Source organism: Medicago sativa, chromosome 7 (genome assembly GCF_051527215.1).
Source record: "Medicago sativa cultivar Bolivia chromosome 7, Bolivia_mono, whole genome shotgun sequence".
Lineage (NCBI taxonomy): Eukaryota > Viridiplantae > Streptophyta > Magnoliopsida > Fabales > Fabaceae > Medicago > Medicago sativa.
In genome coordinates, this window is record NC_140755.1 from 6,932,255 (window position 1) to 6,945,176 (window position 12,922).

At 32.7% G+C, this 12,922-nt stretch overlaps 1 protein-coding gene and 1 pseudogene across 2 annotated transcripts in view; both read right to left on the reverse strand.

The window, feature by feature from the left end:
- Positions 1–1,993: 1,993 nt before the first annotated feature.
- LOC146903882 (uncharacterized) lies at positions 1,994–8,670 on the reverse strand. The gene is made up of 3 exons (XM_085728184.1): positions 7,283–8,670; positions 2,746–3,316; positions 1,994–2,554 (listed from the first exon to the last, which is right to left on the reverse strand). The coding sequence occupies exons 1-3, from the start codon at positions 8,648–8,650 to the stop codon at positions 2,169–2,171; spliced, it is 2,325 nt and encodes a 774-aa protein (XP_085584310.1). The 5' UTR covers positions 8,651–8,670; the 3' UTR covers positions 1,994–2,168.
- A 2,903-nt stretch (positions 8,671–11,573) lies between these two features.
- The window catches only part of LOC146903883 (uncharacterized), a 59,700-nt pseudogene continuing 58,351 nt past the window's right edge, over positions 11,574–12,922 (reverse strand). Inside the window, exon 6 of the transcript XR_015020074.1 lies at positions 11,574–12,016. The product of XR_015020074.1 is annotated as an uncharacterized LOC146903883 (transcript). The remainder of the gene's footprint in view (positions 12,017–12,922) is intronic.

Consider the following 12,922-nt stretch of genomic DNA (forward strand, 5'->3'; position numbering starts at 1 on the left):
ACATTATTGGTTCAGTATGGATCAATATTTTTTACGATTAAGTACGTGATTTAATTGATGTCAGTTTAATACAAACTATATATTTATTTTTCGTTGTTTTAAATAGGAAAGTAGGAAAGTCACTCCGACATTGTATCACTTTTATATTGCTCTCTTTCTTACTATTTATTATTTCTCTTATCCAATTTCTAATAATCAGATGTTCACTTTGAAAATTGAGTCTATAACATCAAATTTGTGATAGACGGAAATTTGCATTTTGTGGATTAGTCTCTTCGCAACCCATCTTTGTCGCGGCTTTTCTGAAATAAAGATGGTTCACACCAATGACCAAAATTCAAAGAAAGAGAATGAGATGAGTGAAATAAAGATGATTAGTAAGATAACTTGTAACGCAAGTTATCTTATAACTAACTAACTAACTAATAGGTTAGTTATCAACTAATGAAGCACTATCCATAACCACAATTGGATCAGCTAACAAGCACTTAACTAATTAATTAAACCAATCTAAATTAATAACACCAAACTCTGAATTATTATCAAAATACTCCCTTTCATTCAGATTTAATAATGTCATCAAATGTTATTTTTCCGTTATAATTCCATACACAAAATAAATCCCCATTCTTTGTTTTTAACAGAACTTTGATGAAGTTTGAAGCATATGAGAAGTAATAAGCATAAGAGAAATGATAAGCCTAAGATTAGAATAATAATGTACAAAATAAATCCCCATTCTTTATTGAACCAGAATTTCTTTACCGGCAAAAGAAGCAGAATTATGAACAGAACGATTAAATCCAATACATGGCCCAACTATGTTTGATTGAGTTGCAGAACAGAACTTTCCAGGATTTTCATATTTCACGGTATCAATCCGAGTTTTCAAATTCTCAACTTGCGACAACAATGCTTCAACATTTTCAATCATGTCAATGAAGGATTTATCATTATCTTTATGATGATCTACAGAAGACCACATATAGTTCAACTTGATCTCCCCAACATTATCAGCATTACCTTTTCATATCAATGAAACAGAACGTAGGATTAAAAATTTAGAATCTCATGGAATGTAGAAACATATAAAAATTGATTAAAACCAGTTTGAAAAATGTTCGTAACAAATGAAAGATGAATATCTGTGCACGTAACTCTTGAACCTTGTTTGATTCACACAATAACCGAGTCAAATATGGCTACTTACCGGAATAAAGTAGATGAATCTCAATAAAGTAGATGAATCTATCATAATCACCGGAATATTGGCACCATCAGCAGCCATAGTGGCTAAAAGAACAGGACAAACAACATTTCCGCTCAGCTACAGTTTTGGTTCTCATTGCACTCAAGTGTGAATAACATGATTCATCCACCTGCACTTGAAACTGCACATCAACTCCATTCCACTTGAAATTTTTCTGGCAAGGTAATGTGCCAAAATTCAGGATTCGAACCATTTTTTCTTCCTACATTACAAGGATGGTAAGTTGGTAACCACTTTATGAGATAGAGATGGTTGCTTCAAACATTAGGTTTTTTATTATTAAAAAAAATAAATTATATTCACTCACATCCGAATTGAACAAAATGAAGGAGACACACTCATACATGTGAAAGGAAAAATATGTAGATAAGAATTGGTCATGAATAGCAATGTGAAATTGTGTTGTGACATTGTGTGAACACTTTAAAGTGGTTTCTCAACTCATCTCAAAGTGAGTTGCTTATTTTTCTCACAAGCCAATTACCTATATAACTAGTAAGGCAATGCTTATGATAAGTTTACTATGTTATGCTTCAGTGCATAATTCAAAGTCAGGGACGAGAATAGTTGTTTGGTTTACTCAAATATCAAGGGTGTCTTTTCTGAAGAGAAAAATAATAATATCATAGGACATACATTGATAAATGGATTATAAAAAATAAAATATTCATTCAGTTATTTAAGTAAATGCAATACCTATATCTTTTAATTCAATTTACATAATAATTGAAACAAAAGTAGTTCAATTTTATTCAAAAACAGAAATGTGAATACATATATACATATGTTTGATATATCAGAACAACAAAATTTTACAGCATTTTTCAACAACTTTTGGGAAAGAAAAAAAAAAGACAATGTCTTTATTATTGAATAATAACACACTCAAGTTTTTCTTTCAAGGGTTCCCAATATAAAATAATGCTTTGAGTTCTTCACTCATTAGTTGCTGCACTGAAATTTCACTCAAAGGAATGCTTAATGGTGTAAGCTCCGTGGCAAAACTTTGTGACACACATTTCATTGTTGGTCGAGAACGAGGATTGAGATTTAAGCATGCAAATGCTACCATGGCAACATGAATTATGTCACGTATAACTATTTCATTATTTGGAAGTGGAAGACGTTGATCTAATACTTGACATAATTTGATACTTTGTGTCGATGTTGATTGAAATGATGACAATATATCCCCAGGGTGCCTTCCAATTAAAGTTTCAAGTGCCACTACACCAAAACTGTATACATCACACTTTTCATTCACAGCCATAGTATATGCAAGTTCTGCATTGATCAAATTAGTATGAGTATTCAAAAGAATCCAATGAAAATAATTGAAAATTACTACTTAGCATGAAAAACTAATGAACATGTATGTTATTTATATGGATTATGAATATGCATGATGTGCATCATACAAAAATGAAGAAAACAACAGAACATGAAAAGAAAAAAAAAATCACTGATCAATTTACCAGGAGCAATATATCCAATAGTTCCAGCGACTATAGTTCGATTGGATGAATCATATTGAAGGAGTCGAGCTGTGCCAAAGTCACAAACACTGGCCTGCCACTCAGAGTTTAGCAAGATATTGCTAGTAGATACATCTCTATGCACTATTGGAGCAGTGCAATCATGATGAAGATATGAAAGTGCAAATGCAACTCCTTTAACAGTATTAACCCTTTTTCTCCACTTGAATTCTACGGCTTCTACATCATCATACAAGACAGAGAATAAGCTTCCTCTCTCCATGTATTGATAGATCAAAAACATGATTCTCTTGTGCAAGCAGTATCCATAAAGCTTCACAATATGTCGGTGCTTTATTTCTGATAATATTTTCACTTCATTTCGAAAACTCTCATCAAAAGATTGAACCTCGGCTTCATAACCATGAAGTTTCTTTAAGGCAACAACCTTGCCACTTGGTAATTGTGCCTTGTAAACACTTCCATATGCTCCTGTTCCAATGCAATATCTCATGTCAAAGTCCTCTGTTGCTTTAATAATGTCATCAAATGCTATTTTTCCGTCATAGTTGTTTTATCTTGGTTTTCGGGTGTCAAACATTGATTACGTTTGAACCTTTTTAACCGGTGATATCTCATTTTTTCTTGGGAAGGGAAAAATAAGAAAAACCCTTGAGAATCGAGGTCCGGGAGTTGTTTTCGCTACGGGAAGGTGTTAGGCACCCATAACGACTATAGTAACCTATAGGAACCGTCTTTAATTTCTACGCGCGCGCTTTATTTTTAAATGCTATTTGAAAGTGTTTATTTAAATCTAAGAATTTACTAAGTGAAGAATTGGAGGGAGAAGAATGTGTTTGAATTTTTATTTTTATTTGAATTGAAGGAATTTTGATTCCTTGCCTACGTACCCGTTTAAGGGATCAAATCCACCGTAGTTCTCTTCCAAAAATGTTTTTGTTTTTGTTGGTTGATTTTAAGTTTGAAAATTGGAATTTGAAGAATGAGAGATTGAGAGGCCTCAAGGGCATAAGATTGGAAAAATGTGAGGTGAGATTAGTTATTTTGCAAAAGGGTCTAAGTATGATTAAAATTCATTGAAATTTTGATTAAGAAAATAAAAGAGAAAATCAATGGGATTTTGATCCCAAGGTTTATTTAGAAAATGATTTGAGTGATTTTGTTCATATTTTTTGGGAAATTGATTTTTCTAAGTGTAAATCCTAAGCATTCATCTAAACATACAATCCTAAACATACATCTAAACATGCATATTCTAAGCATACATCTAAAGTGATGTGTGTGCATGTGTCGGTGCTTGTGTCGGTGTACATCATTAGAGTCCATTGTCCTTATTACATCATTGGCCTAGATACATTTTATGGTCTTGCAAGAAATTTAAAGGCATAAAGTAAAGTACAAAAAAAAATCCTAAGTATTACATTCTAATTTTTTGGTGAAACTTAAAGTGCAAGAAGTAAGATGGAGGAGGAGATGAGGTATGGAATGCTTATGAATGAATGAAACATGAGACGAAAGGGGTTAGTAGCACCAAATATAATGAGGAAAACAATAAGGCAAGAGAGTATTAAACAAATGTGGAGAAAAACCAATATAAGGTGTTAAGATACACTAGAAACTAATCACAATACTTCAAGATGCACATGGCTCATAATTTTCACACTACTACAATTTTAAAGTGGGTTTCAATGCAGCCAAATGTGAGAATTAGAAGTTCATGCTCAAATTACAAGATCATGACTCATTCCTAGATGCATTTAACATTTTATTTTCACAAACAATCATTATTATGCCTTGCAAAACAAGTAACCAACTACACATACTCACATGCAGCAAGAAAACAAACACAAATAGTAGCTAAAACCTCACAAAATCAAGTGGTGTAGGTCACAAATATTCATCAAGACAATGGGACTAGAATCAAGCAATTTTTACCAACTTTTTAGCACAAAACATCACAAAACAACAAGAAAGTCAACACACTACTCTTTTACCAATTTTTTAGTGCAAATATCATCACAAAATATCACAAAACTAATAAGAAGCCTACATGAAAATTTTTTAGAACCTCTTGAAATAATTTTGGACTTAAAGATACACAAGAACATCACAAATTTTAACAAGAATAGTAAACAAACTAAAAAAAGCTACACATATTTTTAATCAAGATTCAACACACAATAACATCATAAAAATATCAAGAAAATGATCAAAAACCTATGGGAATTTTTAAGAGAAAAATTTGAGTGAAAAAGGGCGTGAAAAGCATGTAATATGGTGCAAACAGCAAAAAAAATGAAGGAACAAACGAAGTCCAATAACAAGAGACCCAGGCCCAAACCCTAACAGACTTGGATCACAGGGAGCACGCACAACCGTTGGATTGATCCAAACGGTGTAACCCAAGATCGAACGGTCAGACACCTGGTTCAAGGGCGAACCAGACTGGTTCAGGTGAATCGGTCTGGTTCACTCCCTCTATATAACCTAAGAGGCCGGTCTAAGCCTCATTCGTTCCACTCCTTTCTCTCTCTAACTCTCAGATTCTCTCGTCTCTCTCTAACTCTTCCACCGTCTTCCCCGGCGGAAACAACCACCGCCGGTGACGATGAAGCCCTAAACTCACCAAATCTTCATGATCAAGACTTTTCACCGTTCATTTTTCGATCTAAACATGAAACAAACACTAGAAATTGCAAACGAAGCTTGGATCTATGCAGATCGGAGTTTAAACCTTTCGGTTTTGGATCTTTCAAATCTCTTCGAACTCTATTGAAACGAGGCTTTAATCTATGTTATTTTCTCTGCTGATGATGAATTTGAACTCGATTTTGTAAAATGAACGGTGAATTTTTGCAGATCTAAATTTTAGGGTTTGGTTTCGAAGTTTTTGAAAGTTTTTTGGAATATATTGAAACGAAACCCTAAACCGAACTACTTTACTCACTTATGATGATTATAAGCCTCGTTTCAAGAAATAAACTGTGAATCTTTGAAGATTCACATCTTTAGGGTTTCGTTTCAAAGTTCTTCGAATCTTTTTCGAAGTTCTTCTTCAATTCACCGTTTATTTCTGTTTGTGGATCTTCGTTGAGCTTTTGCGATGAAAACGAAGGGGTTTTTTGAGGATTACCTGGTTTTACTTGGAGATTCGAACAAAAGTTCCTTGTTGAAGCTTCTGGCAAGTTCTGGAACCGAAAATAAATCGGTAATCTTCTTCTTCTTCACTGATCCAAAATTGCTTCGGTCTCTCTTCTTCTCACCTCAAAGAAATCATTCGTGATCGCACTTTGTGCTTGAATTGCGAAGGTACGAATTCAATGATGAAGATTCTTGATGAATCTCTGAGAATTCGTATCAATTTGAATTGATTTTGCACAATAATTGCTGAATTAAGCTTTGTATTGATGAAACTGATATGAATCTGATGAATTTTGAAGTTCTGGAAACGGTTAGGGTTTCTGTTATGAATGTTCTTGAAGGTTTTTCTGGAAATTTTGGTGTTTGATCTTTTTTGATCAGAGAGAGAATTAGAAACGTGTTATTGGTGAGTTTTGCTGAGTTGTTCAATTCCCTGTGGAATGGCAATGATTGGGACCTTTTATATGGCTGACATGTGTATCTGTAGGCCAATGAGGGCTTGCCACGTGATCATGAGTCTGTAACTAACTTTTGGACCATTCTGCAATTTCCAGTACTTAAAGGACTTTCCTGCAAAAAAATATTAAGGACCAATCTGCAATTTATTGAAATTAAAGGACTGGACTGCAATTGACTTAAAAGGACTTAAAGCAAAAAAATGACTTAAAGGACTAAAAATTAAAAATAAAAAAAACCTAAAAAATGACATAAAAGGACCAAAGTGCAATTTCTAACAGTTTAGGGACTAAAATGAAAATAATAATAAAATTGGAATAAAATTGGTAAATTGGAACAAACGTAAAGTTAAACCAATAAAAGACACAAAATGGACTAAAATGAACCAACTACTTAAATGAGGTACTTCAAAGTAACCTCTCTCTGCCAAAATTTCGTGTGAAATGACCAAAATGCCCCTGGGGCTAAAACGACTAAAAATGACTCAGATGCAAATTTCAAAAATGGATTTTTAACAGGGAATTAAAGCAAGAACTTATACAAGCAAAATTAAAAGACTCAGAGACATTTTTAAGAGATTAGACAGAGCTTTAACACTTGAAAAGACTAAAATGCCCCTAGGGGCTAAACTGACTCAAAATGACTTCAAATGCAATTTTTGAGATGGATTTTGACATAGAGTTGAAATAAAGACTTATTCAAACTATTTGAAAGGACTCAAACAAACTTTAAAAGACTGAAAGAAATTTTAACATAGGAAATGACTAAAATACCCTTTTATGTGAATTTTGCAAGTAATATTGAAATAAAACGCAGAGAAAGATGTAATTGATCAGAGACAGTTCAAATGACTTGAAATGCAAGAAAAGAAGAATTGAGTTAGTATTTTTAGGTCCAAAATTAGGGTATAACAATAGTTCCATACACAAAACAAATCCCCATTCTTTGTTGTTGTTGTGTTTGCATGCTTGTTCTTAACAGAAGTATGACGAAATTTGAAGCATATGATAAGTGATAAGGCTAAGATTAGAATAATAAGGATAGGAAGAGCAATGAAAACATGGTGCTTTACTTTATTACTTTTCTTGAGAGATGCACAAGTTTGGAATTGGAAGTGCATTTTCTTGTATGGAATGTTGATACATAAATCCTTGTTCCCTATTACTCTATAAGGATCAACACAATTTGGAATGGGACCACTTAAATAGTTGTGGGAAATGTTCATAAAATTAACATTGCAAATAGATTTTGGAATTGTTCCAGTGAGATTATTATTGTTTAAAATAAGACTTTGAAAATATCCAAGCTCATAAGGGATTTCACCACCAATGAGGTTGTGACTGAGGTCAATGGAAGTTACGTAATCAATAAATGGAAATATTTTGGAAGGAAGGACACCATGGATTAAATTGTGGGAAATATCAAGGGTTTCTAATTGAGAAAGATTTGTTAACGAGATTGGAAAGGTCCCACTGATGGAGTTGTTATTTAACATCAACACTTGCAATTCAGTTAATTGATCAAAGTTATATGGAAGGAAACCAGTGAGAAAATTGTATGAGATGTCAAGGTATTCTAATTGTGTCAGATTTGTTAGAAAAATAGGCAGGTTTTCATTGAGTCTATTGTGAGATAGTTCTAATGCAGTGATATTTTTCAGGAACCCCGACTCAGGAGGAATGGAACCTGTAAGGTCGTTGTGAGAGATGTTTAATTGTTGTAACTTTTTGAGATTTCCTATGGAAGAAGGTATCTCACCTTTGAATCTATTGTTAGATAGATCTAAGAAAGTGAGATTTTTTAGCAACCACAATTCGGGAGGGATGGAACCATGAATAAAGTTTAAAGAAATGTCTAGGTGGTTTAATTGTCTAAGATTATCTATTGAAGGAGGTACCTGGCCTTCAAGATAATTGCCAGACAAATCAAGATGAGTGAGCTTAAAGAGATGACCAATTTCTTTTGGGATACTCCCTAGTAGACCAATTTCTCTTATAACAAGGATTTCTAAATTGTTAAAAGCAGAATAGTTGAGAGTAGACAAGTTGGGTGTTGCAAGTTGAGAACTCCAAGTGTCTATGTTGATTGCTTTTATGCTTCCAGCATCGTTGCAAGATATTTCATACCAATTACATCGATGAGATATATTGAAGAGTGGATCAGACATGTTCCACCATCCACTATTCAATATAGCATTTTCTTCCATTTGAAATTGATGAGATGTCACAGTGGCAGCACATTGAGTTCCCACAATCAAACACCAAATAAGAAGAAAGACCATCCACATTTTTAAACTAAAGAAATTCGAAACTAAATATTTTGTCAAGTTCTTTTTTTGTTTTGTTTTGAGATCTAATAAAATGACCATCAAAAACCTTTATAATGATGTTGTGTGACCTCGTCAGTCAATGATTGCAAGAGAAAATGATTGCAAGCTTTGAATGAGACATGATTATTGGTTATGTGAGGGCCCCGATGTAGGAATTAGCATCTACCCTCCATTTACGTTCAAATTTAGCTCTGCACTTGTGTTAGTATTATTTATTGTAGAGACTGTTTGGTAACACGTCTCAATTAGCTTATAGCTTATAGCTTATAAGCTCGTTTGATAAAAAAATGCTCTGTTTGGTAATACTTTTTCACCATGAGCTTATAGCTTATTTCACGAGCTTATATGCTATTTTTCAGAAGCTATTTCATGTAGCGTTTGAGCTTATAGCTTATAGTCTCTCATATTTTATCCCATTTTTACCCTTAATATTTTAATTAAAATTCATGTTTACCCTTTATAATTTATTATACTTTGAAAGAAAAAATGTTACTAGTCAACTCTAATGCGACATATATACCTCCACTAAACTAAAAAAACCTTTATAATTTTGTGTGACTACTAGCATATGCTCGTTGGTCAATCTCATCCTCACACGCCAATTTTGATATTTTAATTAATGTATTGTTCTACGTATATATGTCACTGCATAAGATAAGTCTATAGTATGTGTGGATATGAAAAATTGAAAGCAACATCCCTAAAGAATGCAACTTCATGATCTTCTTAGCAACAAGTCTTTGAAGGAGACATGATTCGTTATGTGAGGGCCCCAATGAAGGAAGCATCTTCTTCTTCATATACTTGAAACTAAATGAGTGACTATTGACCCGTATATTTTTGTGTAAAGGTCTTTCCCCATTGTTTACGTCTAGATATGCATGCATTTATCTCACTCCCATGTCGCCTCTTGACGTGTTCTAGATTTTGTGCATTAGTTTCCTTTAGTATGCGAGTTTTTCTTCGTCAATGAGTCAACTTCAGTGTTTCTTACTAACGTAGTAATACAAATTTTTAGGTTTGTCCCTCCGTCCCAAAATAACTGAATTATAGTAATACAAATTTTTAGGTTTGTCCCTCCGTCCCAAAATAACTGAATTATTTGCGCAAAAAAAAATTGTCTCAAAATAATAGACACATTTCATTTTTCAATGTAATATTAATTATTATTTTTTATATTATAACTTTAATTAATATTACTTTCATTACCCTTAATTAAATATATTCTACTTTGCATTGATAATAATGGAAAATGCATCAATATTGAACAGGACACTCAAAACTGTTCATTTTTCTCTCTCTTTCACTTATACAATTTTTCTTAATATGTGTAAAATGAACAAAAGACTTTAACTAATACCTAAAGGAGACTTTAACCAAGGGAGTGATAATTACACAATTTTTTACTTACAAGTATTTTAGTACTTTAACTAATACCTAAAGGAGACTTATTAACCTTCTCCAACGTATAAAACACCATTTTATTTCCAAGTTATTTTTACATTTGAGGGAAACTAATTTATTCTTTAGAAAATCCGTAAGTTCCAAATTATTGCTTCAGAAGAAAGAAAAAAACTTATTTTCAGTCTTTAAGGAAAATAAAAGAAGATAAAGTAGATAATATGAGAGAAAATAAATGGAAATGAAGGTAACGCCGACTCTAGTTTTCTTTCTCTAGGTTCTTCCTTCCATTTTCTTTATTGAGGAGGTGGTTTTGGGTCAAATTTTGACCCGAAATCACTCTTCTTCATATTTTTCTCTCTATTTCAATTTAAATAAGTGATTTTAAATAGATCTAGTTTTTTTCTACGTGATATCATTGTCTGAAAGCGACGATGTGTTGTTCATCGTCTTGTGCAGTGTTGTTAATTTATCTACTTGTTGTGGTGTTCATTTGTTTCATATTGAAAGATCAACTATTCAATTGATTTTTAGATGAACCGGTCAACTGAAACAAACAAATACCATGAATTTAGTTTGTATTTGTTTCATTTATAAAGAAAAAGCTAAAACCAACTTGATGTAAATTTAATTGACTTTAATATTTTTTTAAATAAAAATATAACCAAATTGATATGTTGCACTCACTAAGAAGAGTAATGAGGTGAAGGTGTTGTAAATTTGTGAAGCAAATAAATACGAAGAGAAAAAATGAGGGACAATCATCAAAACGCAAAACATTGAGAACATTACTTGAAATTTAAACATTGCACCTCTTTTGCACCACTCAACACTCTCAATTCTCATACCTTAATGTTGAGTCCTCTCTTCTCAATTGTTGGAGATTCAATTTTGTTTCCTCTCCCTCATAATTTAATGTTGTGCAGTACAATGACACACTCATAATACTTTAGATTAGAATAAATGTTAAATTGAATGTTTAGTCCCCTAAATATATTTTTTGTTCAATTTTAGTCCCATAATTACTAATCCTTAAATTATTGTCCCTTATTTTTGCACTTGTCATTCAACTTGGTCCTCTCCATCAATTTTTCGTCTTTCTTCATCTTCTTTGTCGTCTTCATACACTGAGACTAAATATGTAATTTAAAATTTATTTTATCTTTCTTCATCTTGTTCGTATTCATCGTCATCTTCATAACACAAACTCAAAAGAAGGAGAAAAAAAATCATCCCTTCAACTCAATTGTAAAACCCATAATTATGAAAAATCATCTCACTTCTTCATCTTGAAACCCAGAATACAACTTAATTTTTACAAGAGTAGTAACACTCTTTTTAACAAGAGTGTTACTTAAACCAACCACAAAGTGTGACTTACAATTCTCATACTTCAAATTTCTAGTTAAAAAATAACTGTATTTCCTGTTTGGTTATTGCTCTTGTAATCCTCGACTCTTTTGCCTATAATGCTAATAGCTTTGTAGAAACTGTATTTTCAGTTATTGAAGTAATAATCTCCCAAGTACATCAAGAAACAGTGCTTCCTTAAATAATATATCTCCGATTAATAAAAATAAAAGCATCCTTCAAGAAAAGAGCATGATCCACATATTCACATAATGTAATAATGAACTCATTTCTTGTTGCATCAAAATATATACCAACTAAACCACAATTTCCACGTTACGATGTTGTAACTCATTGCATCCACAAGCTCTTGAAGAAATAATCAAACTCTTAAGGACCAAACTTCCTCCTTACCCTCCTTGTGTTCCTAGGAAAATGTCTCTTGGATGTTGAACATGGTTTAATAGAATGAGCATTAGGAACAGCATTCTCAGTGACCATATCAGAGTCTGAAACTTGAGCTGGAGAAATGCATTTCTGCTCTTCAACTGATTCATTGGATTTCTCCTCAAGCTGAATCATAACATTACAAGAAAATAACAACATTACAATGTCTGCAATAATCCTATTATGCAGAGTAATTGGACAAAGTTGTTCATTCTGACATGCAACCTTAGTAGATGTACGAATAGGTCTATGACTAATACCATTATTGTTATCAACTCCAAACTTTAAGTAAAGGTACCGGTGTTGTCAAATAGCGGCTACAACATCACAGAATTTGAACATATTGTTTTTTTTCCGCGGTACGCTATTTAGTATAGTCTTGTCAAATAAAGGCTATTGCGGGACTATAACACTAGTGTAGGAGAATTTGGACAAACTACAATTTTCTATGATCCGCGATTGACAACACTTAAAAGTACACAACAAAGAAAACAGATAACATGGCCGGGTTGTGACAGGTCAAGAGTATTTTAGTATACACATGCGTAAGAAAATTTTAAAATCAATCACCAAGGACATTTATTTGGGATAACAAGAAATGAGAATTAACAAAAAGTGGATTATAAAAGTTTTGTGGCATCTTAATTCTTGTAAATTAACCAAGAGCATGGTGCAGGCAATGGAAACTTATGCATAAAAATTGAAAACATGAACGACATATAAAGTGTTGAAATAACTTTCAAATAATAAAGCTTACATTTTCTCCCTGAACCTCAAACTGGGTCCTATTGGCAGATTCGATGGAAGGAGTTATCCCTTCTCGAGTTGATAATGCATTGTCGGTCATAAGTTGATCTTCGGCATATAACTCAGATTTACCGTCAAAACCACCTGGAACTGGAATTTCTTTACCGGGAAAAGAAGCAGAATTATGAACATAACGATTGAGTTGCAGAACAGAACTTTCCAGGATTTTCATATTTCACGGTATCAATCCGAGTTTTCAAATTCTCAACTTGCGACAACAATGCT